At 37.4% G+C, this 25252-nt stretch overlaps 1 protein-coding gene across 3 annotated transcripts; it reads left to right on the forward strand.

Moving 5' to 3' along the window:
• The first annotated feature begins 106 nt into the window (after nucleotides 1-106).
• Ogfod1 (2-oxoglutarate and iron dependent oxygenase domain containing 1) lies at nucleotides 107-24644 on the forward strand. Of its 3 annotated transcripts, none has more exons than XM_003472087.5 (13): nucleotides 107-344; nucleotides 1891-2036; nucleotides 5241-5287; nucleotides 10151-10251; nucleotides 13598-13714; nucleotides 14280-14371; nucleotides 14573-14701; nucleotides 15161-15274; nucleotides 16936-17015; nucleotides 17280-17587; nucleotides 19359-19481; nucleotides 19996-20054; nucleotides 20512-24644. In XM_003472087.5, exons 1-13 carry the CDS (start codon nucleotides 191-193, stop codon nucleotides 20671-20673), a joined length of 1632 nt encoding a protein of 543 aa, XP_003472135.1. In that variant the 5' UTR covers nucleotides 107-190; the 3' UTR covers nucleotides 20674-24644. The 3 variants fall into 3 exon arrangements, with proteins under 3 accessions (XP_003472135.1, XP_063103418.1, XP_063103419.1); XM_063247348.1 differs by lacking the exon at nucleotides 20512-24644 and adding an exon at nucleotides 20346-20471; XM_063247349.1 differs by lacking the exons at nucleotides 107-344; nucleotides 1891-2036; nucleotides 5241-5287 and adding an exon at nucleotides 9565-9656.
• The last annotated feature ends 608 nt before the right edge of the window (nucleotides 24645-25252 follow it).

Here is a 25252-nt window from a genome sequence, read left to right on the forward strand (position 1 = left end):
TCGCTGGTGGGATAACCTCAGAATCTGGCGCTCTCATTGGTAAATCTGGTAGAGGTTCCGCCTCCTCGTATTTGGCTGTCGCAATATAAAGTAGCACTAGTTAACACTAGAAAGGCGGCATTCTGGGAATAGTAGTTTGGAGAGGAAAGTAGCATCGCGATTGGTGTGGCGCGGTTCTATACCTTGAGACATGAGTGAGAAGCGGCCCGCGGAACCCGGCCCGGCCAGAGTGGGCAAGAGGGTAAAGAAGGACGTGGTGGCAGAGTTTTCGGACGCTGTCAAGGAAAAAACCTTGAAAAAGCATGTGGCCGAGGCCTGGATCCACAAGACGCCATTCAGTCATGGTAACCGGGTGCTGTGAGGGAGGAATGTTGCGTAGGAAACTAGAAACCTCTGAAAAACCGGGAGGGCTCGAGCCCAGCCCTGGGCGGCAGGGCCGTAGAGGAGATATTTGGAGGATTTCGGCCACTTCTGACCCCTTTACCTCGCTTTTCCTTCCACATTCAGTTTGAATTAAAAAACCTGGAAGAAAAAATGTAGGCCGTAGAGAGTCGGAAGTTGAGGGCATAAAATTACTGTTTGAATCCTGTCATTGGAGATCCCTGAGTTAGAATCTTCACAGATTGTGCGTCTTGGCAGTGGATTTAACCTTTTTAAGCATCAGTTCCTTCTTTTACAAAATTGTATAATTAATGGTATTTACCTCAGACAGATTAACAGGCCAATGAATGTAAGCGTCATTGAATGCTTCTCTGAATAAGGAAAAATAAACATGTAGACAGATACTTGAGAGTCATATGTGATTTTCCGGCAAGGCTAATGTTCAATGATCCCATGATAATTTAGCCAGAGCGTTTGTTGTGAGCTGCCAGAGAGCAAGTACTTGAATTTACTCGTTTTGATGTAGTTCCACTATATGACGTAATGTGTGGTGACCAAGGTAAAGAACGTTCGTCAAAGGATTTCCGCCTCAGCTTCAAGTTATCACCTTAAAGGATAAGAACTCTGCTTAATGTGTTGTGCATTTTCTTCCAAAGTTCACCCCATTTTTTTCAGTTGTTAAACACATCCAATTGCCAAATTCTGGGTGCTGGGGATGTAGAGCTTGGTGTTTAAAGTGTAATCGCAGACCACTACAAGTCTTAATTTCATCATTTGTTAAATGGGTACTGTATATGATAACACCTACCCCAGAATTGCAGATGTCTAAATGAGATATAAAATAGCATTAAGCCAGCCATCTGATTGTATTAGAGAAATAGTAATCTAGCCCGCTAGAACTAATGGGTATATTGTTGGAATAAATCAAGGAATTAATAGCACTTGTGCTGAACCAGTTTTTTTAAGTGTTCAATGACTTTCTTCTAGTAAGTTGGAAAAAGAAAAGATAAATTGAAGAGAAATTTCCAGCCACTATTGTTACTCTCATTTAATTTGTTGTTCTTGTTTTAGTTTGGGGGGGGGGGATGAATTAAGAATCTAATATACATTTAGATTACACTGAAAAACTAAAAATAGCAAGAACTTTGATTGATTTTGAGGCAGGATCTCACTATGTAGTGCAGGCTGGCCTTGAACTCAGTGATGATCCTCCTGCCTCAGTCTCCCAAATGTTGGGATTACAGACATGTACCACCATGCCTGGCTAATAACTTTGATTTAGTAGCATCATCTTTACTCAATTTAAAAATTAGTGTTTTAATCACATTCTATTTAAAAGGTAGAATGGTGAGTGAAAAAAGGGCAGAGCTTATAATTCTTACCCCAAATCTTGGAGCTTAGGTATTAAGTTCTCAAAATTCAGTATCATCTCCTTTTGTGTTTTCTCTGCTATGTTACTTGGTCAGAAATACAAAAGGGAAGAGATAGATAATGTTTTCCTTCTAACAGAAGCCATTGTCATGGATATGGACCCATTTCTTCACTGCGTGATCCCAAACTTCATCCAAAGCCAAGACTTCTTGGAAGGGCTTCACAAAGAACTTTTGAACTTGGACTTCCATGAAAAATACAATGATTTATATAAGTTCCAACAGGTATTTACTCATCTGTCATTTTAATTTTTCTATCTCAGAAATTTATATATAAAATTAAGACTTGAGATTGTAAAAACAAGTAGGTACTGCCATAAGAAAACAGTGTTAAGGGTATCTTAATTTTTTAATTCATTTTTTAAAACGATCTTTATGAGTTAGTCATTTGCAGTAGAAGTTAGATGATCAATGGTAGTCTTATGCAATAATACAAAAAGGATATGCAGACAACATGATTTATACTTCTACTTGTTACATGAACATTTGACTGAAAATGCCTAAGTCTAGTAAAACAAGGAAAGCATGGAATAGTTGGAACCCATTCATTACATTATTTCTCAACAAGCACACGTCACTAATAATAAAAGCAGTCTACACCTCCCACAGTCACCTATACATACACTAACCCAAATAATTGCATATGTACTAGATAGATTCTAACTTCATTCTAGTTCATCTTTTGAATTTGCTGATGGTCAAGGAGATCATATGTGAATAGTATTACTATGTGACATACACATCTTTGTTTGTTATTGTAAAATAAAACATCACAAATTTTAAAAGATGAGGTTTAAGATTGAATTTGCCATGGAAGGTTCTCACCTTGACTTCTAAAAGGCACTCCTACATTTAACAAGAGATAGGCTGAGCATGGTGGTGCATGCCTGTAATCCCAGCACTCAGGAGGCTGAAGCAGTAGGATTGCTGAGTTTGAGGCCAGCCTGGGCTCCATAGTGAATTCAAGGCCAGCAGGAACTACATAGTGAGACCCTGTGTCAAAAACAAAATAAAACCCCAAGTGTACTGAGTGTTAACTGTACACTAAGTGCTTTAATTATGATAGATTTTGACAGTTTGTGCTGTGACTTTTAAGAATGTAAAATAATAATGTGAATATTGATGGTAACAGAGTTAAATCAAGAAACACATTGAGCCAGTAAATATGCTACGAAAGAATGAAATAGGTTTTAAGGAATGATATGAAGACACTCGTGTTGGAAAATTGTAACCATTTAAAATTTTGAGTTCATATCTTTTAAGTGGCTACTTTTGTTGCAGTGTGTTTTGCATTGTAGTATAGCCATCACAGTTAAATCTGTTCTCTTTTTTTGGTGGGCATTTAATTTGGCTAAAAGTACTATCTTGAAATCAGGGTTATTTTTTCTTTTCTTAGAAGACACATCCCAGTCTATAAAAATGTAACTCACTGATTTCCCCAGTTTGTGGAATATCTTTCAGTACATGAGATACATCAGTCTTGGAAAAATCCTTTAGAAAAGTCTCAGTGAAATCAGATCTTAAAATTTCAGAACATAAAGATGAAGAATTGTTTTGTTTTCTTTGCATTTTCCCTTTGAGTTTATCTAAGAGAATATACTATGCATTTTTTCTATTTGTTATTATCAAGTGGCCAGCTGCCCTACAGTCTTATATTTGGGCCTTGAGCATATGATAAAATTAACCAGGTTAATGATGAGACTCTGAATTCAGAAAATCAAATGATCAGAACTGGAGATTCAGAAATAACATCTGCATTTACTCTGACCACTCCCAATGTCCTGACTGTATGGACCAGGGCGGATTCTGTTTCAGAAGTGTGAAAACTCCATGACATTTCCCTATACCCCAAGAGGATACCTGTTGTTCTATTTATAAGAGAAACAAATCCTTGTTGTAAATCTTACCATGATTTTTAGCTGTAGGTTGTGAGTTCGATCCCATGGAGCCTTATGGCTTTGTGTCTTCTTCACTGTCTGGCATGAATCTCACACTGGTCTAAAACTGGCCTTCTCCTAATCTGTTCCATTTCCCTATGTCAACTACTGGCTACTTTTTAGTAACTTAAGCCAAAAATGAGTCATCCTTGACTCCTCTTTTACCTCTATATCCCTTCCACTGAGGAAAAGTCTCTGCCTTTAAAATAGGGTGGGGCTAGGGATTTAGCTCAGTGGCATAAGCACTTGCCTGGTATGTGCTAGGTTATGAGTTTGATCCCCAGTATCAAAAAAGAAAAATGCCTTACCACTTGCAACACCTGGTTCAGGCTGTCTTTGTCTCTCACCAGAATTAGTCTATCACTGTTAACCAGTCTCCTACTCACTTGTTTACACAGTACAGCCATTGTGTTCTTTTAAAATATAAAGAAACCCAAACTGTGGAGTTAGTTTGCTCAGTGGCACAAGCACTTGCTTGGAAAGTACAAGGTCATGAGTTCAATCCCTAGTACCAAAAAAATAAAATAAAAGAGAATTGAAAATACATGCTCATATAAAAACTTGCCCATAGAATTTTTTAAAAAAGGAACTTTCTCACAAGTGTGCATAACATTATTTATAATAACCAAATAGTAGAACTCAAATGTCCATCAGTTGACAGATGCATAAACACGATATACCTATACACAGGAGTACTACTTAGCTGTAGAAAGGTACCTGCTCCTGCAAGATGAACTTTGAAAACTTTTGCTAAGTAAAAGAAACTAGGCTACATATTGTGTGATTTTATTTATATGTAACATCCAAAATAGACATATATATATAGGCAGCAGTTTACAGGTTATTAGAAGCTGAGCAATAACTTCTAATGGGTATGGGATTTCACTTAGGAGTGTTAAAAATTTTTTGATGTAATGTTTGTAGACTTAGCCATGCAGTCACCCTGTGCATCTGGAAGATACTTTATCTCATTGACTTCTATCCTGGTCTACCTTTATAATTGCAACTCCTCCCTGCTATCAGCACTCCCTTGCTTCTGTTCCCTGCAGTTATTTTTCCTTTGCACTTAGCATCTTTATGCCAATAATCCTCTTTTATGAGTATTATTTCCCTCAATAAACATAAAGTTCTCTGTAATGAGTAGGGTATTTTCTCCTAAGTAAGGTACATAAAGATGAAGTAACTTGCCCAAGTCAGATCTGCCAGATGGAAAGGCCATGTACCAAAGCTAGGCAGTTTGGCTTCAGAGTCCACACTCTTTTTTTTTTTTTTTTTTTTTTTTTTTGTCTTTTTCCTTTTCATCGGTACCAGGGATCGAACTCACGACTGCCTGCTTGCAAGGCAGGCGCTTATGCCGCTGAGCTAAATCCCCAGCCCTAGAGTCCACACTCTTACCCACAGTATTATACTGCCAGGGCCTTCACTAGACTATTCTGCTTTTTGTGCCTAATACATAATAATAAATCCTTGTTTTCTTTCCTTCATGATCAAGTCTGATGATTTAAAGAAGAGAAGAGAGCCTCATATCTCAGCTTTACGGTAAGCAAATAATCGTATTTGTTAGGTGTCAAATATGAGTTAGGTATAGTGGTAAATACTTTAAATGTATCTCACAGTGTTTGCTGACATTATTACCCCATTTTGTACAGGAAGAAACAGACTGAGAAACTAACTAGCTTCTTCAGGACTACCCAGCTGAAATTGAGGGACCTTGGATATATAAACCCAAGTCTGTCTGATTCTTAAAGCCTAATTTTAAGAGCAGAATATATTTATTTGAGTGAAAGAAAGCTTTTGTCTGAGAGACACAGGGGTCCTAAGTGAGTTGCCAAAGACTGTCTTTTCTAGGGACTTACATAGAGCAGAACAACGAAGTAAGATGGTGGGGAAAAATCAGAACTTGCAAGGTGGTCATGAAATGGAACAGAACTATGGTCAACCAAGAAGATGAACTGTTCAGGTAAAATTGACTAAATCAGGGGCAAATGGGGAAGTAAGTCACATATAAGCAGTCATGCTTAAAGAGCAGTGATTCCCCCTATAGGGAGTTGGGATGCTGACTCTTCCTTAAGACTCTATGCCTATTTAGAATGTCCTTGATGTTTATACTTAGGGTGTGGTTGCATTTGTTTGATGTTTTGTCTTGAGATCTGACCCACAGCAGAAGGTGTCTGTCTCTTCCAAAGTTACAAGATATGTGGTCTTCTTCACTGGCTCCTTTCAGGGCCTAGCCCTATCTGCCTGTCTAATATTTCTATCTAACTCAGTTGCCTATAATATTCCCCCTTCTGGAGAAGTACCCTGAACTTTCGTGAAGGAGAAATAAGGGAGAAATGGGCGATGACCAATCTGGCTTCTTTAGGCTGGAAGGGGTCATGGTTGTTGATTGGCAGTCAGAGATAGCTCTGTAGAGGGTCTATGAAAAGACCATTGATAGACACCAGGCATTTTCATCTTGGGGAGGCATGCAGCTTTAACTCTGGAGAAGACAAAGCCAAAGAAACTAGTATGCATGAAGGCCCAAATTCTTAAAATGTTTGACTTCATTAGTGATCGAGGAAACACAAAGTAACAATGGAGATGCCATTTTTCACACTGTGGATGGGGATTACATTGTCCTAAGAGAAGCAGAAAAAAAATAACAAAGACCTCTCCTTCTTTGGTAGGGGAATGTTGGAGGGAAAAAAATCAAATGATATAAATTCCTTTATACTGTATACTGCTGCAGCCTTTTATAGGAGATAGGTTTGGCAGGGGGGTTGTTTTTGTGTTTTGGTTTTTTTTCGTTTTTTTTTGGTACCAGGGATCAAACTCACAACCTAGCACCTGCCAGGCAAGCGCTTATGCCACTGAGCTAAATCCTGGCCCTATTGGAGATGGTTTGGAAAGATGTATCAAGACCCTTAAAAGTACGTGTATCTTTTTAAGAAAGTAATTCTACTTATAAAAACTTACCTTGACAGAATAACAAATGATATACTCAAAGATTTCCATGAGATTGTTATAATATTCACATCAAGCAAAATTATATGCAAATTTAAATGGCCACATATATATGTATGTATGTATGTGTATATATATATATGTATGTAAATGTATAAAACATATAGTGGAAACTATGCAGCCATTAAAAATATATGAATTTATATAGAAAAATATTTGAGTTTGATAGTTACTCTTCTTTCATCAATTCAAAGTACTAGTTCTTGGTTTTTTTTTAACATCTATGTGATCATCCAGTGTTTCATACAATCACTGTTTTGTCCTAATTTAATTGACAATCTTTTGTTCTTAAGCACATACGAAGTAATAATTTTATAATCAAAGCTTTCTTAAATTCATTGAAATATACTTTTACTGAGAAAAATGTTAAGACAGTTGATAACAGTCCTATTTAAGAAAAAGATACACATATATATTGGGATATCTGTATGCATAATAAAAGACTTGGAAAATGGAATGTTTGACTAGTAGGAGTACAAGTTTGTTTGGATTTTATTTAAACAGTTTTTTTTATATCTATAGGATTTTTTCCTGGTTTTTCTGTAAATACATGTTGCTTTATAATAGCTGTTTTTCATCTATCTAATAGAAGTTGGGTTTTATTTTTAAATTGTCTTTTAGCTCTGAGATTATATATGTGCAAGCAGCCTGCACAAGTTGTTACTTTTTCTAAATCCTGAAGTACTGTTTCTATGTTAATTGTAACGAAAATTTCAAATTTATTTAGACTTTTCCCTTAGAAGAGATATAGTCTCACTTTAAGGCATTATCTCTTCAGTTCACAACAGCCTCTGATAATCATTTCATCTGGAACTGAGTTACATTCCATACCCAAAGGGCCACAGCCAGCTAGTGTGAGAGCCACAATTCTTTTGGTCATTACAGAAAGCCAGTCTTTGTATTTGTATCTCCCATTTGGGTTCCCATGAGAATTCTCTCATGAATGAAATTAAAAAGTGGTAATGATGTCAGAAAACAAACCTGCTCCTGACACATTCATAGTAAGGAAAGAAGAACCTTTTATGAAACAAATTGGTGGAGATTAATGCTACTAGTAAGAGGGTTTGATGATATTAGTTGTTTAAAATACCACAATTTTGCAGAAATGTTTTATCCACCCATATTGTCTGAAGTAGCTTTCTACCTTGGTCCATTCTAAATAACTTGTAGCTTTGCCTTTGAAAGTTATAGAACACTTCATAGTATTTTATGGAATATTTTGAGTGGTATATACCATAATATAAAAAAATTTGATAATGAAACCTTACAGATCTATGTGGAGACATGATAGTTAGATATGAACACTAAATTTGCATTTGGGGGAATTTCTTTCCTTTCCTTTTCTTTGTTTTAATTTTAATATTTATTTATTTTGGTACTAAGGATTAACTCATGACCTTGCACTTTGCTGGGCAGGCACCTTGCTCCTGAGCTATATCCTTGACCGGTGAATTGCAATTATGTGCTTTTGGACCAGGACAATCAAAAAATACTAATCAGATACATTTATGCCTGTGATTTTTTTTTTTTTTTTTTTTTTTTTTGGTCAAATCCATTTTATTCCAAGGAAAAAAAGAAAAAAACCTAAAATTTCAAAACCATCAATCAGGACAATGATACATACATTGCACATTGTTACCCCAAATCAATCACCCAGAGTACAAGACAGCTGCTTTCAATTGTCCAAACAATACCAGCACAAATCCTTCTCTTCATTGAACTCCGAGAAATCAGTAGCATAGCTATCGTAACTATTTCACACATACATATGTTGTTACTGTCAGCTTCTGACATTAGTGAGACAATACAGTGTTTACATATGATGCACATGATTTAAATTAATGTAATCTTTTAAAATTTTTGTAATTTATGAAAGTTAATTTTAAAGTTCTTTGAATGAATTGTGTTAAAAAGATTTCTACACAGAGAGTTTAGCTAATAAATGGAAATATTCACCATATGGAAATATTCACCATATTTTTCGTGGTATCTTGTTAGCACCAGAACTTCTATGAAGGATTTACTGATTACTATACAGTTTAAAGTCTTTATGATCTTCTGCAGCAGTATCATTCAGTGTTCATTGAAGGGTGGTACTAGGAAAGTGCTTCTGATATTGCAATTTATAATGGGAAATATGTTTAGTCTTAGTCCCCATTCCTGGCAACAAGCTCTTAAAACCTTTGCAATATAAGATTAATAAAGATAAATGAAGCATCTTTGGTTAAACCTTTTTTTTTTTTTTTTTTCTGGGTACCGGGATCGAACTCACTATCTCATGCTTGCCAGGCAGGCACTTACGCCACTGAGCTAAATCCCTGGCCCTAACCCTTTTTGAACTATACCTGAGTTTATCTTAATGTGATGATTTTGGAAAGCCCTAAAGATTTGGGGTGTGGAATTGGTATCCAGGGATGCTAACCATGTGATGAGAGGGTTGAAACATTCAGCCCCACTACTTTAATCTTTGAAGGAAAAGAGAAGCTGGCAGTTGATTGGGTTAATCACCAATACTGAGTGGTTTGTTTAATCAGTCATTCCTGCATAATGAAGCCTCCATGAAAATCCCGCACCAAGGATAATTCAGTTTGCTGAAAAAAGTTAGAGGTACTTGGAAAGATACTATGCTTTTCTGAATCTCTTCCTTTTGGCTGTTCCATGTACATTGTAAATTGTCCAGCAGATGATCAGACTTGAGGAGGGTTTTGTGGGAATCTCTGATTTATAGTTAGTCTTAACCTGGACATGAGATCACTGTCTGAAGGTGAGGGGCAGCACTAATGGATTATACCTTACATGCTAACCTCTTGCAGATAGTGTCAAAACTGAATTGAATTATCAAATCACCAGTTGGCAACCAAGCGTGGTGGCTCTTGCCTGTAATTCCAGCACTCAGGAGGCTCAGGTAGGAGGCTAACCAGGAGTTCAAGGCCAATTTGAACTGTACAGTGAAACCCTGTCTCAAAAAGACCAAAAAAAGAAAGATAACCAGTTGGCTTCAGAGCAGTCGGTGTGGGGAAAAAGCATATATTTGGTTTAAAGAAAAACAATTGAGTTTTCCATGTACTTGCTCAAAAACACATTTGGAATGCAGCAATGCTAAGTTGTTAATGATAAAGCAAAGTGAAGTGATGCTGTGGTAGGACATACTTTACGGTTAGAAGGAACAAAATAAAATAAATGAAATAGGGCAAAAATATGCTACAATACCTAGAGATTTACATTTATTGGTCTTAAACTATGTAAGTTAAAAGTGCAAAACATTTCTCAGGACCTTTTGAGTGAAATCTGAGAATGATCTCTTGAATAAAATGTGACCTCCTGGGAAACAGTTGCAGCATCGATCCAGAGAGCGCCGATATTATGACATAACAAGTCATCTTTTGTTTACACTTCTAGGAAACTACTGTTTGAAGATTTCCGGGCCTGGCTTTCTGACATTTCTAACATTGACCTGGAACCAACCATTGACATGTCCTGTGCTAAGTATGAATTCACTGGTAAGGAAGACAAAGTTGTCTGTAAGATAACTCCACAATAATGGAAGGTAGCATCTGTGTACCAAAACACTAGCCTTAATGTTGCTTCATGCTTAAGATCTAGCCCATATTCTTAACCACCTTATTGGAAGAGATAAGGCAGTAATTCTCTTTGGAATATGATTGACCATATTTTGAGAAAAATGCACATACATACCAACCTTGCATTTGAGGTCGGAAAATGAAATTGTGACTGAATGTGGTGGCACACAACTATAATCTCAAAACCCTGGAGGGAGAAGCAGGAGAATTGCTAAGTTCAAGACCACCCCAGGCTACATAGTGAATTCAAAGGCTACCTGAACTACATGGTGAGACCCTATCTCAATCAATATAAATAAATTAAATTTTGATTTGGATTTCCACTTATCTGTTGTTCTGGGGAAATTAAAGTTGATAACTTTCATGGAAATAACTGAATGATACATATGAAAAGTATGTTGTATGTCTTTGTTTTTGTTAATTTGAAGTAATTTTCAACCTTACAAAAAAAGTGGCAAGCCCAACACAAATAATCCGTTTTCTATTTTACCTAAAAGTAAATTGCAATCATGATGTTTCTTAACACTGGATTGCTTCACAAATTTATGTAGCAGTTATATTCTCCTACTTGAAAGTAATAATCATCAAAATCAGAAAATTAGCATGTATGCATTATTCCCATTTAGCCCACAAGGCCCATTCACATTTAATACTTGGTTTCAATAGCGAAATGATCCATTCCAGGGTTGCACATTTACTTGTCATGTCTGTCTCCTTCAGCAGTTTTTCAGTCCTTTCTGGACTTCCAGGATATTGGTGCTTCTGAGGGTTTACAGGCAAGTTACTTTGTAGTCCTTTTGTAATCAATTTAGATTTGTCTGATGTTTCCTCATGATTAGGTTTAAGTCATGGGTCTTCATGGAAAATAAATTCTGTTATTTTTACTATGTCCTACTAGACAGTAGTTTCTGTATGTCATATTATTAATGATGTTAACTTTGGTTACTTAAAGTGTTGGCCAACATCAGATTTGTCTGCTATTCTTTTTTCCCTTCATCATTATGTATTTTGTAAGGAGATACTTTTTTTTTGTTGTTGTTACGGAAATTGAACTCATGACCTTGCACATGCCAGGCAGGTGCTTATGCTGCTGACATAAATCCCCAGCCCTGTAGGGGGATACGTCAAGGTTATGTAATTATCCCATTTCTTATCAGACTCTAATTTGTTTTACCATCCACTGATGGCTCTTGCTGAGTAACTGCATTGAAAGTTGCCAAATGGTGATTTTATAATGCAGTCATTTCTTATATATTTATTAGTTGTCATTTCATTCCACATTATTCACTCACATATTGGTATGGATTTGTGGATTTCACTTCCTGTAATGGATTATTTGGGATTTTTTGTTGTTATTGGGTTTGAGTTTTTTGGTTTTTGTTTTTTCCTGGTACCGGATATTGAACCCAGGACCATGTACATCCTAAACAAGTGTTCTAGCACTGAACTTTTTAAATCAGCCTTCTTTAAAATTTCATGTTGAGACAGGGTCTCACTCAGTTACCAAGCTAACCTTAAATTTGCCATCCTCCTATGTAACCCCCCTGAATAGCTGGGGTTATAGGTATGTGCCACCACACCCAACTATAGTAGTAGTATGATATTGATGCTTATATTGTCCTAGATTTGATCAAGGAGCACACATTCAAACTGACATCTGTATCATTTTGCCTATATCCCCATCATTTTTTTTGTTTCTTTCTATAAAAAAAGAATTTTCAGACTTACATTTTCCTTCCAAAGTCCAAGAATAACCTAGTCAGCCATTCTTCCCAAGAATTCTGGTTCCTTTTAGTAAAGAATGATACTTAATGATCAAAATCTAGATTCTGTATATCTTTGCCATTGGGGTGTCACTGCCCCCAGGCTCTTTCACTACAATACATGTAAAAATATACATATATACAATGGATTCATACCATGTATTTGTATGTATTGCTATACCTCTGAATATTTATGTAGTTCTAGGAAATTGAATTCACATTGATTCCTCCAGTTCCAATTATATAAACAGCACAGAGGGGTATGGAAGTACACACCTATAATCCTAGCACTCAGGAAGCAGAGGCAGGAGGGTTACTACAGTTTGGGGTTAGCCTGGGCTACATAGAGAGTTCCAGGCCAGACTGCATGGCAAAGTGAGACCCCAACTCAAAAAAATAAAAACAGCACAAGGTTTGTTACAGATTTCTCCTTTTCCATATTTCTTCTTTTCCTTCTTCAACAATGATAAAGCAGAATCCCATTACCTTCAGTGTGTTTTTTATTGACAAAATCCCCTGTGTGTAAATGGTCTCAATCCACTATGGCCTTCTCTTTTTAACCCCCCGAGATGCCTACTCAAACCTCCCTCATTCAGCCCTACCAAAGGGCTGTAGAAATTTAATTTAAGCAGTTAATAGGAATAAATTCAGATCCGTATATAATAATATTCATTAAAACATTCTTTGTAATAGCCCCAAACGACTTAATTAGAAATAGGGCACCAGAGGATTGAGGTTTAGCTCAGTAGTACAAGTGCCTACCTGGCAAGTGTGAGGTTGTGAGTTCAATCCCCGGTACCAAAAAAAAAAAAGAAAGAAAAGAAGTAGGGCACCAATTAAAGAAGGAGGAATGTAAATTTCTATTTATGTAGTGGAATAACTTTTGACACTAAAAGTGATGTTAAATGTGTATATTGATACGGAAGAGCATTTGGCATGTAATAAGAAAGGCAAGCCAAAGTAACCACATTAAGGACACTTCTTTCAAAAAGTGAATATACTTCTGTAGGTAAAATATATGTAAAAATATTAGTGATGATATGTAGATTTATCTGTATGTATGGTATACCCTTTACTGTTTAGTTTTTTTATATTGACTGAGTTGTATTCTGTATTTAAAGAGTAGAACACGTGTCTTTTTTTTTTTTTTTGCCTAGTATTTGGAATTGAACCCAGAACCTGAGTATACTCCTAGCTCTGTGGTTTGTTTGTTTTGGTTTGGTTTGGTTTTATTATTTTGAGACAGGGTTACAGTCACTGACTAAGTTTCCCAGGCTGGATTTGAACATGGCATCCTCCTCAGCCTCCCAGAGAGCTGGGATTACAAGCATATGCCACCATGCCTGGCAAACAAATGTGTCATTCTTAAAGCAAAGAGACATTTAAGGCTGTAGCTGCCTCTACAGATGAGTATCAAGTGGACTGACATCAAAAGTACAGTCAGATGGCAGGTGCTCGTTGTCTATGTAGGGATCTAAGATGTGCATTAACAATTTTTGCAGATGCCCTGCTCTGCCATGATGATGAGCTGGAAGGGCGCCGGGTGGCCTTCATTCTGTATCTAGTTCCTCCCTGGGACAGGAGTTTGGGAGGCACACTGGACCTGTTCAGCATTGATGGTAAGATAGACACATGCTCATCACCACCAGTGATTATTCCTGAATTAAAACTAAGTTGACTCAAGGCGATGAAAGCCACTTGTTATAGGGGCTACCTCAGGAGGGATGCCAGCCATGACAACCACCTATTGAAGTTATACTGAAAATAATCATTACTCCAGAGATAAAATTAAAATCAATTTAAGATAAGAAATAGACCCTGCTTCTTAGTACTGACTGCGGGAGGGTAGAAAGCACTCAGAGATGCCTGTGGCTATGAATCTGACAGGATCAGTCTGTTTGACAGGAAGAGTTTTTTAAATGAGCAACACCACAGGTTGACACCAGGAAACTTTCAGAACTTGCTTCAGCCCTTATCAATTATAAATGGATGATGCAGTAAGAATGCACCTAACAGAATGAGCAAGTGTGAACGAAACACATGGAAAGGAGGTTTTTTTTTTAGAATCTGAAGGGTACTTCCACATAACCTCAGAAATTTGAGTTGTCAAGAATGAAATGACGTGGCCTAGAAGTGGTTAATGATACTAAACCATGTTTATGGATGTGTTCTCTCCTGGTACAGAACACTTTCAGCCAAAGCAGATTGTCAAGTCTCTTGTCCCTTCGTGGAACACACTGGTTTTCTTTGAAGTGTCTCCAGTTTCCTTTCACCAGGTAAAGACTGTAAGTTACAAATATAACAGTATACAAGTACGCTTTAGTCGCCCATTTTCTAAATGTGTGAGTTTCCTGTTGGGCTTGTTAACTGATCAGATTGCTTTCATACCTACTGTGAAGTATCCTCAGATTAATGTGCCTTGACTAGAATCCTTTCTTCTCATCCCTTGTGTTGATGTTCTGCTGCTCTCCTTTCAGGTGTCTGAAGTCCTTTCTGAAGAAAAGTCACGTCTGTCTATCAGTGGCTGGTTTCATGGTCCTTCACTGACCAGGCCTCCCACCTACCTTGAACCCCTCGTACCTCGGTACCCTCACATCCCAAAAGATGTAAGGATAAGTTATAGGGATTCTTAGTTTAGGAGTTACAGCATTTCGTGTTCTGATTTTTTTTTTTTTTTTTTGAGACAGGGTCTCACTATGCAGTTCAGGTTGGCCTTGAGCTCACTTTGTAGCCCAGGCTGGTCTTGAACTCGCAACAATCCTCCCACCTCAGCCTCCCAAGTGCTGGGATTACAGGCATGAGCCACCATGCCCGGCTCTTCATGTTCTGCTTTTAAAATTAGGTCTTCCTGATAGAGAAACTAGACTTTGAGTTTACATTTTCCATTTTTCTTAGATAAACTTGTGATTTTGTGGTTCTCAGGCAGTTTTTTCAGTACTTTATGCTTAATAGGAGAAATGTACACAGTGGAAGATGTACGTGTATTTTAGTAGTGTGAAATGATGTAAGAACAAAAGCTGTAGAAATTATTACTAACTCTCATATATCTGTTGCTTCTTTGTAAGCATGAAATTTTGAATGAATGGATCAACCCTTCTTATCTGGACATGGAATATCAAGCTCAAATTCAAGAAGAGTTTGAAGAAAGGTCTGAAATTCTCCTGAAAGAATTTCTTAAGGTTGGTCAGCGTGTCTTATTTGGCAGGCAGTCTTACTTCTTGAATAGGGTGACTAAACATCACTAAGAGAGTTTTGTTTTTGGTTTTTTTTTTTCTTCCTGGCTCTAATATTTATATCATTCTTCTCAAATAAAATACAGAAATAATAATAGTACACACTGGCATTAGTTGTATGTTTAGTAGATTAATAATCTCTTGGGTATTCTCATTAATCTGGAACTATTTTCGTTTTTGTGGTACCAGGGATTTGAATCTAGAGCCTTGCACAGGCTGGCAAGCCATCTACTACAGAGTTACATCTTAAGCTCTTCTTTAAATTTTATTCTGAGGCAGAATCTTGCTAGGATGTCCAGACTGGCCTTGAACTTGTGATCCTCTTGCTTCAGCTCTACTATTAGCTGGGATTATGGGTCATGACAAGCCATTCCACCCAACTTTTCTAGAACCTTATCAGACAGTGCACACAGGCACATAAAAATTTCCACCCTGAGAGGGAGTTGTTCCTAGTTCCTTTTCTGTTCCTTTGAGGGTATGGTGCATATTTTTATTTTTAGCAATAGATACTATTAATTATAGTTTAGCAACATCAATTTTTTTAATTTTTAATTTTTATTTTTTTACAGTACAACAATTACATCAACCATAGTAGACAATTGCTCTAGCACTGAGCTGCATCCCCAGCTCTTTGTATTTTGAGACAGAGACTTAATGAGTTGCTCAGACTTGCAAATCTCCTGCCTCTGCCTCTAGAGTAGCTGAGATTAAGACATGCACCACTGCACCCAGCAGTCAACATCTGTTAATGAATGTTTGGCAGTGCTGAGGCAATTTCTTATGTTGGAAAGACATCTGAAATCAGAAGACCTATATGCATATCCTGGCTCTCTGGTTTTACTAATCTGAGTAAATCACTGCGTTTCTCTGGGTATTTATTTTTTCATCCTGTATATTAGGGTGATACCTGCCTTCTTTTTTTGCAAAGCTTTGTGAGGACTACATGAGATAACTGGTGTTTACAGATGGCTATTGGTCCAGTGGAATCATATTCCCAAGAGTCATTCCTATTTTTGTAGCTGACATATAGCATATTACAGAAGTTGAGAAATGTTGCACTAAATAAACTTGTTTTAATTATGCTGACTAAATCATGCTATGAGATGTTTCCTCTTGCATGTGTTTACAGCTAATAGGAGCTGCTAATACTCCCTGGAAAACTGTATTAAATAAATAAATGTGGATTCTCTTGTGGGTAATGTTTAAAATTAACCAACTTTATATTGATATTCAACTTGATTTTAGAATATTCGTTAAATGAGGTCGAAGAGAATCTGCTTTATTATAGAAGGATTTTTCTCATAATCACACTGCAGTGCAGTTTTTTTTTTCTTCCTTACAATACCCTATGCATTAAAAGGTCTGTATTAGATCTAAAGGAGTGCTGACACTGACATTCAGGTCTCTTAGCTAAAGCAAAATGACAAGTGTATCCAATCTGTGCCCTGACTTTATAGTAGATGATCTTATGTGAAAGAGGTGCGCAGTACATGCACCTTTCAGGAATCAGACTGAAGTTTTGCAAAGCTGCTACAGCTGCCAGACCAGGGTGAGACTGTAAGAAGAGTTACTAAGAGTTACTGCTCGTTTATTTGCTTATTTTCCAGCCTGACAAGTTCGAAAAAGTCTGTGAGGCATTGGAGAAAGGAGATGTGGAATGGAATAGCCGTGGTCCCCCTGACAAAAGGTAGAGCTCATCATCCAAGACATCTACCCCTGCATTCAGGATCCCCATTTTTGTCTGCACAGCGTACCTCCAATAATTGGGCATCAGCCGTAAGGTTTTGGTACAAGGAGGACCCAGTTGCAGGTCCTACCAAGTCTCACCATTGTGATAAACTGCTTTAGGAGGCTGTGTGAAGATTTGGGAGGCGGGTCGAAGCTAACGATCTGTATCCCATGAGTAATCTTCCTTGTAGGGCTTGATGAACCTGGCGTTGCTGTTTTTCAGGTTTTATGAGAAAGCTGAGGAGAGTCGGCTCCCTGATATACTGAAGGACTGCATGGAGTTATTTCGCTCGGAGGCACTGTTCTTGCTGCTTTCCAATTTCACAGGCCTGAAGCTTCACTTCTTGGCCCCTTCAGAAGAAGATGAGATCAAAGACAAGACAGAGGAAGAAGCAGCCTATACGACTGGTAGCACTGAAGAGGGGACTAGCCATAGCTCCACAGAGAATAATCAGGCAGCCACCAATAACAGCAGCCAGCAAAGCAATGAACAGAGAGACTCAGCACCAGAGGAAAAAGCAGCAAAAAAAAGTAAGCTGGTGTTAGGATTTGTTCTTATTTACCGTTAACCATTTACTGTATAGTTATTCATTCAAGAAACATTTCTTGAGTATCTACTATTGTATTAAGTCCCATAATTCAGGAGTTGGGGAGCAAAACATAGAAGATTGTTGCTTTCCTGGAGCTTACACTCTAGTAGGAAAGAACATAGATTAAATGTGCACACAAAACAACTAGAAAATGTACATGACATTGTAATAAGGTTACATGATAAGGAATGGCTGAACAGGTAAGCAAATGATCTAGAAACCATATATACACATACTTATAATGGAACTAGGCCTTATATATTTTTCTGTCATCTTTTGTCACTTAACATCTCACAAACATCTTGCATCCTTTATACTAACATATCCACATACTGTAGGAATCTCTTCCCTCTCCCAGCCAAAGCAGCTTTATATTCCTCTGGTTGCTGTCCAGTGTTGTATTTTTGTCATTGTATTTCATTTTAAGACTAAGAGTTTTAAAAGCCACTATTCTGTTAAGTTTTATTAACTGTAAAATATCTCATCAGATGACTGTAACCAGCCCCATGGAATGTGTTGAGTTCTTTCCAGTTCTCCACCGTCGTTTCTTAGAACAGTTTCTTAGAATTGCAGTTATTAATGGGGCTGACCACAGAGGCTAGGCTGGTTCCAGCCCGGCTAGTACTTTGCTAGGAGAAGGCAAAGTGCAGCATTAAAAGCAGCATGGTTGGACCGGGGATTTAGCTCAGCAGCATAAGCGCTTGCCTGGCAACCGTGAGGTCCTGAGTTTGATTCCTGATACCAAAAACAAAAACAAAAAAAAACGCTTTTTTTTTTTTTGGCTTGTTTACCAGGAATTTTATTTTGAAAAAAAGTTATTGCAAAGTCACTAAATTGCACAATGTGTGGGTTCAAACTTGTGATCCTCTTGTCTCAGCCTCCTAAAGTGCTAGGATTATAGGTGTACACCATCATTCCTATAGATTGCTCAGAATTAAAGCAATTGTCAAATTGGCTTCCCTAAAACTTGTTTCCATCTGCCTTCTCACCAGCATTCTATATGAGACTGTCTTTCTTTCTGGCAAGCTAATTATTATTGCATTTTCTTTTCTAACTCTGCTTATTCTGTGGATAAAGATGTCATTCATTGATTAATAGTGTATGGTTATAAATTTCCCTTATATTTATTGGGTATTTAAATTTCTTTCATTTGGCCTTCTTGTCATTTTCTTACCTGTTGTAACAAATGTTATTTATAGCATTATTAACCCTCTGTCCTATGTGTTTTAATAGTCTGCTTTATAATTTTATTTAACATTAAAGCTTTTCGTTTAATAGGGGTGCTAGGGGTCAACCCAAGGTTTCATGCATGCCAGGCAAGCATCCCCCCCCATAAACTTTAAAGAACGCTATAGTAAATAGATCTTTATTTGCTTTTCATGGCTTCTCCTTTTGGTGGTGACATGTTGAGAAATCGCTTCCCTTCAAAATTTAATCATACTCATGTTTTTAAAATTTATTTTATTTATTTGAGGGTAATTCTAAACTTAAAATTTATTACAGAAAAATTGAAATTTAACTTTTCTTTCCTCTCAAGTAGACCTGGTAACTTCTGACAAACATTTATAAGACTGGACGGTAGAAGCTAAACATTTACAATAACAGTTTCGCCTTAGTGCTGTGTCCTCGCTAAATACCATTTCTTCATTCTCTAGTGTTTGTATTAGTTATCTGTCAAACTTTTTGGCCTTTCTTTTGTTGTTTTTTCTTAGAGTCAAGTGTTCCCACCTGCCAGGGGGAGCTGAGGCATTGGAAGATTGGTCACTACACTTTAATCCATGACAACAGCCAGACTGAATTTGCCTTGGACTTGGTTCTTTATTGTGGCTGTGAAGGTACGAGGGACAAAAGGCAGTGAACTGTTTGCGTAGAGGACCAGTCTCTCCTAAGTGATCCTCTCCAGCTAAACCAACTCAAAAATGATACTCTGTAGCCAGGATTTCCTGTCAGCAGGATCTCCCAGTTCTACTGGATGTTGAGTATCATGAATCTCAGTCTCCTAATTCAAAGGAGAATCCGGTTTAGGAATGGGAGACAGACTGAACCATAATTCTCCCCCAGACCCTTCTCCCACCTATAGATTTCATGTAATTGCCTTTCTGAGTATATTTAAAATTTAAATCTCAGTTTGCTTATTCAGCATCAATTGAAGTAAGATTGCATTCCAGTTCACCTGTGGGAAAGTAGGCCTTTCGGGTAAAGGGACTGTATGATGACAGATGGTAAACTCACGAGTCATAAAGCTGGTAACTGCTGAATTCCAGAACCCTCAGTTTTCTGTGGGTGGTGTAACTCTTGTGGCAAGAGCGCTCTTGAATGTTATTTTTGTTTTTGTTTTTCTTTTGGTAGGCTGGGAGCCGGAATATGGTGGCTTTACTTCCTATATTGCCAAAGGCGAAGATGAAGAGGTAAGGTGCTTCTTATACAAACACTTCATTTTAGTTCATGAGAACACTTTCAGTCTTTAGAGATCAGTTTCTGTGACCTCAACCAGTGTCTTTAGCTTATTAGTCCATGTCATAATGCCTGGCAGTGGCTTTAATTTCTACAAGAAAATACTCAGTACAAAATAAAGATGCTAAAGAATAATTAAGCATTTATTCTGCTTTACTGAGAAATTGCAAATTAAGAGGATTTTCCCCGATATCTTTTAATGTCATTAGAAATACATGCATACCTTTCTGGTTATTTTCTAATAGAATGGAGCTTGTTGGAAAGAAAGCCATTATTTACTAATGAAGCCTCTTTCAAAGGACCCCGATCCCCATCTCGGATGCTTGCTACAGAAACTGTTTCATAGTAAATTATTGAAGAATTGAGAATGAGCTCTGTGTTGTGATGTGTCGTTGCATTTGCCTTTTCCAGCTGCTAATAGTGAATCCAGAAAACAATTCTTTGGCGTTGGTCTACAGAGATAGAGAGACTCTGAAGTTTGTCAAGCATATTAACCATCGAAGCCTAGAACAGAAGAAAACTTTCCCAAACAGAACTGGTTTCTGGGACTTCTCATTCGTCTACTATGAATAACAGGACAGGGCAAAGCTGCACAAAAGACACCCTTTGATACAAGGGAGTCTGAAGAGCAAGGAGAACAGGAGAGTTATATGGTGAGCTCTCGGACAGTGTTCTTAAAATGCTTGTCCATTAATCAGATTCATGATTGACCTCAGCCTACACCTTGAGCTTAGAGCTATGTGTTCATCTCTTGATTTTCTTTTTTCCCAGTCTTGGGATTGAAGCCAGGCTTCATGTATGCTCTACTGAGCTACATCCCCAGCCCTTGGTTTTGAAAAAGATTTTTATTTATTTATTTTGAACATTGAGTTCTTCATTTTGCATATTGACTGCCTCAACCATTTTCTTTCTAACTGCAAGATAATTGCATTATTTGTACTGTTGTAAGATAAAATTTAGCAGATTAACCATTTTTAAACATACACTTCAGTGGTACTGAGTACATTCACAGTGTACAGCCATCACCAATATCCTACACTTCTTCGATTTTCCATAACTAAAACTCTGTATAATAGTTCCCCACAATCTCTTGTCCCTGTCCCCAACCTTGCTCCTTTCAGTCTCTGTTGACTACTCATCTTCCTCATCAATGGAATCATAGTATTTGTATACATTATTGTATTTTGTGACTGGCTTATTTCACTTTACATAAAGTCCCCAAGGTTCATTAGTGTTCCTAATTCATGTTTCCTTTTTTTCCGGAGTCTGTTCTTCCCAGTCACACTGGTGTGGACAGTTACAAAATCTTAATCTGGTTCATGGTGGGCCTTAGACATCTGACCCTCTTCCACTGCATGTGGGCTGCATTTCAGTGTGCCACTCCTGGGACGTGCTAGACTTAGTTGTGTGGAGTTACTCCCTGGAAAAGGTGTGGCTGAAACCACATGGCTTCAAGAAACTTCAGGTAAAGAGGACAGGTTGCTCTTTGCTCTCCACAGTCATTTCCAGCCACCTCTGCCTTTCTACCTGGAACTGTGGCTTCCAAGTACAGCCTCACACATGGCTTTCATTTTCCTAAATGCTGCAGCTCTAACTATAGAGCTAGTTGCCTTTTTTCCTTTACAAGACCCAGTGCTAAAGAGCCACAACAAAATGTAACAGGCTGTCAGCATCTCTGTTACATTCTTTTCCCTTCAAATTGTTTTGCAGAGCTCTGTCTTAACTGATCCTGGTTATGTGTGTGAGGGCCTATGGGTACATAATGATGATGTTCTGACTCTATCCTCTGCAGCTTGCCTCTTTGCTTCCTTTCCTCTGTGTGTGTGTGTGTGTGTGTGTGTGTGTGTGTGTGTGTGTTTCTTGATGTTCCACAGTTTTTTTATTTGTTTGTTTTTTGGTTTTGGTGCTGGGAATCAAACTTAAGACCTTGTATTTGCCAGGCAGGTGCCATACCACTGAGCTGTATCCCTGGTCCACCCCCACCCCCAGTAGTTTTTAGTACAGGTTATTTATTACTATTTAATAGGAAAAACATTGGTCCTTTAAACATCTCAATCACTTTTGTCTTTCATCTCTTAAAACTTGTCCCTGAGTTTTAAGAGAATGAGTTTCATTTTGTGTTTCAGGTTGATTTTTTTAGAAAACATTTTAGTATATATCCCAATCCAGAAAACACAGTTTCACATATATACCCTTAAGTTTTTATATATGCAGGAGATTTCTTTTGACATGCAAAAACCTTTTAATAAGATGAGATTCCAGTTTTTACTTCTGGGAAGTATTTCCCATGCAGTTTGATTTTTGGCCATAAACTCTACCTATTCCTATGTCTTCAAGATTTCTACCTACTTTGTCTTCAAGTAGATTTAGTGTTTCTGTTTTAATATTTGGATCTCTGATCCATTTTGACTTTAATTTAGTGCATGGTGATGAACATGGATCTAGTTTTAGTTTTTGGCATATGGAGAGCCAGTTTTTCCAGTACCACTTATTAAAGAGGCTGTCTTTCCTCCAGTGAACTTGTTTGCTTTGTTGAAGATAAGGTAGCTGAGTGTGTTTGTAGTTGTGGCTCTATCTTCTAATCTATTCCATTGATCTTCAGGTCTATTTTTTTACCAGTACCATGCTGATTTTATCACAGTAGCTTTGTTTAAAAAAAAAAATCTCCAGAGTGAAAAGAAAACCCACGAATTGGGGAAAAAAATCATAACCAACTGTCCCTCAGACAAAAGACTAGAACAGATAAAGAATTAAAAAATATCAGGCCTCCAGAATTCAAGGACCCAATCCAAAAATGGGCATCTGAGATGAATACATATTTCTCAGATGAAGAAATACAAATGGTAAATAAATATATGAAAAAAATGTTGAGCATAATTGACTAGAGAAATGCAAATTAAAACAATGCTGAGATTGCATCTCACTCCAGAAAGAATGGTTATCATCAAGAAATCAACCAATAACCAATGCTGGAGGGGCTGTGGGAAAAAGGAACACTTCTCCACTGTTGGTGGCAGTGTAGGCTGGGCAACCACTGTGGAAGTGAGTGTGGAGATTCCTCAGAAAGCTAGAATTAGAGGTCCCATTTGATCCAGCTATATCGCTTTGGTATTTTCTCAGAAGAACTGAAAACATCATACCACAGTGATATTCATATTAATAGCACAATTTGTAATAGCTAAATCTTGGAAACAACCCAAATGCCCATCAACTGAGGAATGGATAAAAAAGATAATAGTATTTTTGGGGCTGGGGATTTAGCTCAGTGGCATAAGCGCCTGCCTTGCAAGCAGGCAGTCGTGAGTTTGATCCCTGGTACTGATAAAAAGGAAAAAGACAAAAAAAAAAAAAGATACGGTATTTTTATACAATGGAGTACTACTCAGCTATAAGGAAAGATCACATTGAGGCTTTTATAGGTAAGTGGATGAGACTTGAGACCATACTCATAAGTGAAATAAATCACTCACATATGTAAATACCATATTGGCTCCCTCATGTAAGAAACTGAAAGAGTAAATAAGATCCAGAATCTTCAGTAGATATTGTGAAAGGGTAAGAAACTTTCCAGGAGAAAAATAACTGGGATAGGGGAAAGGAAAAGGAAAAAGATATAAATTTGGTTATATATACATAAAATAGCTAAGATGATTATACTAATTCTATTAGTTTCTGGAAAAGAACAGGGAATACTCATATTATTAGATCAATTTTGCATGTCTAGGGCTGGGGATTTAGCTCAGTGGCATAAGTGCCTGCCTAGTAAGCATGAGTCATGAGTTCTATCCCCAGTACCAAAAAAAAAGATTTTTTTTTTGCATGTCTATATATCTGGTAATCTAAGCAACTCTTGAGGACAACAATGTGCAGTATTACAACCAGTGTTAAATTCCTGTCATCTTGTTTTGAAAGACTATATTGTTATTGTGTTGGGTTTTTTGTTCTTGCAGTTTGCATATCTGCTGTTTTTCTTTTTTGTGTTTTTTCCTCTTTAAAATTAAAAAGTTCTATACAGGTAGTAATGTTAGTTATAAAACAGTATTGATTTATACTGATTGATAATCTTGATCCTGTATAGTCCTAGGCTAGTATATTTATGTCTTAACAAAAATGTTTAAAAAAATCAAATCATTTTAAAATAGAAGTATATGGAAATGACAGTTAAAAAATCTTTGTATAACTATACATTGTGTTCTAAGCTGTGTTAATTGTAAGTCAAAAAAGTAAGCTTCAAAAGTTTATGAAGCTACATATAAGTAAAACTTAATTTATTATTGAATAAATGTAGAAAATATTGTTTATAGCTATACAGGTTTTGTAACCAAAGAAAAATGGGATGTACTGTACCATCTGACCTAGGTGTGCAGTAGACTGTGCCACCTAGATTCATGTAAGAGCATTGGATAGTATTTGCATAAAAATGGGGCTGCTTCAACTTACAGCTGTACTTCATTCTTGATCCTCACTACTATTTAGTGCCTGAGACCAATGTCAACACCTGCTGAGTGGCAAATGAATTAAAATATGTACACTTTTCAGATAAATGCTGTGATGTTCGCCTGTATAAGGTATGGCGTTTCTCTCAATAGTGCCCTTCAGAATTCTTACAGCTCCTTTTATCAAAGGAAGTCCCCACATCCCCACCCCCAAAGAGAACAGCTTTTATGTTTTTCAGAAGTCCCTTCTCTTACTTCTAATTAGAATGAGCCACAGACTTGTGCAAGATTTGAAGGGCCCATTGAAGCAATGCTGTTTGATGCCTCACACACACTGTTGTTTGCCTTGCCAAGAATCAGGATTTGAGCCCTGCACCTTCCCCTGGGTCTTCCTTTAGCATCTCTGATGAAGGGTTTCAGCCACTGCAGGACACCCACACTAAGGTCAAGGTCCACAAGAACTAAGTTTCACCGTCCTGGGCTCTATGATGGCTGTGGGTTCCAGTTGTTCTCCCCAGTTTTATATCCCATCTGCCATGTGGACTTTGAGCTCTAGCATCTGATCAGAGGACAGCAGCCTTATAGGGTTGCGCATCATCTACCTCCTGTGATTAAGTCACAGTCCCTTCATATGTTAACTATCATAGAAATATGGTACATTTTTAGAAAGCAAATTCACATTTTTTTAATAGGAAGAAGAAAGGATAACCCTACAA

Source organism: Cavia porcellus, unplaced genomic scaffold (genome assembly GCF_034190915.1).
Source record: "Cavia porcellus strain 051 isolate PalLab524CR breed Dunkin Hartley unplaced genomic scaffold, mCavPor4.1 scaffold_4, whole genome shotgun sequence".
Lineage (NCBI taxonomy): Eukaryota > Metazoa > Chordata > Mammalia > Rodentia > Caviidae > Cavia > Cavia porcellus.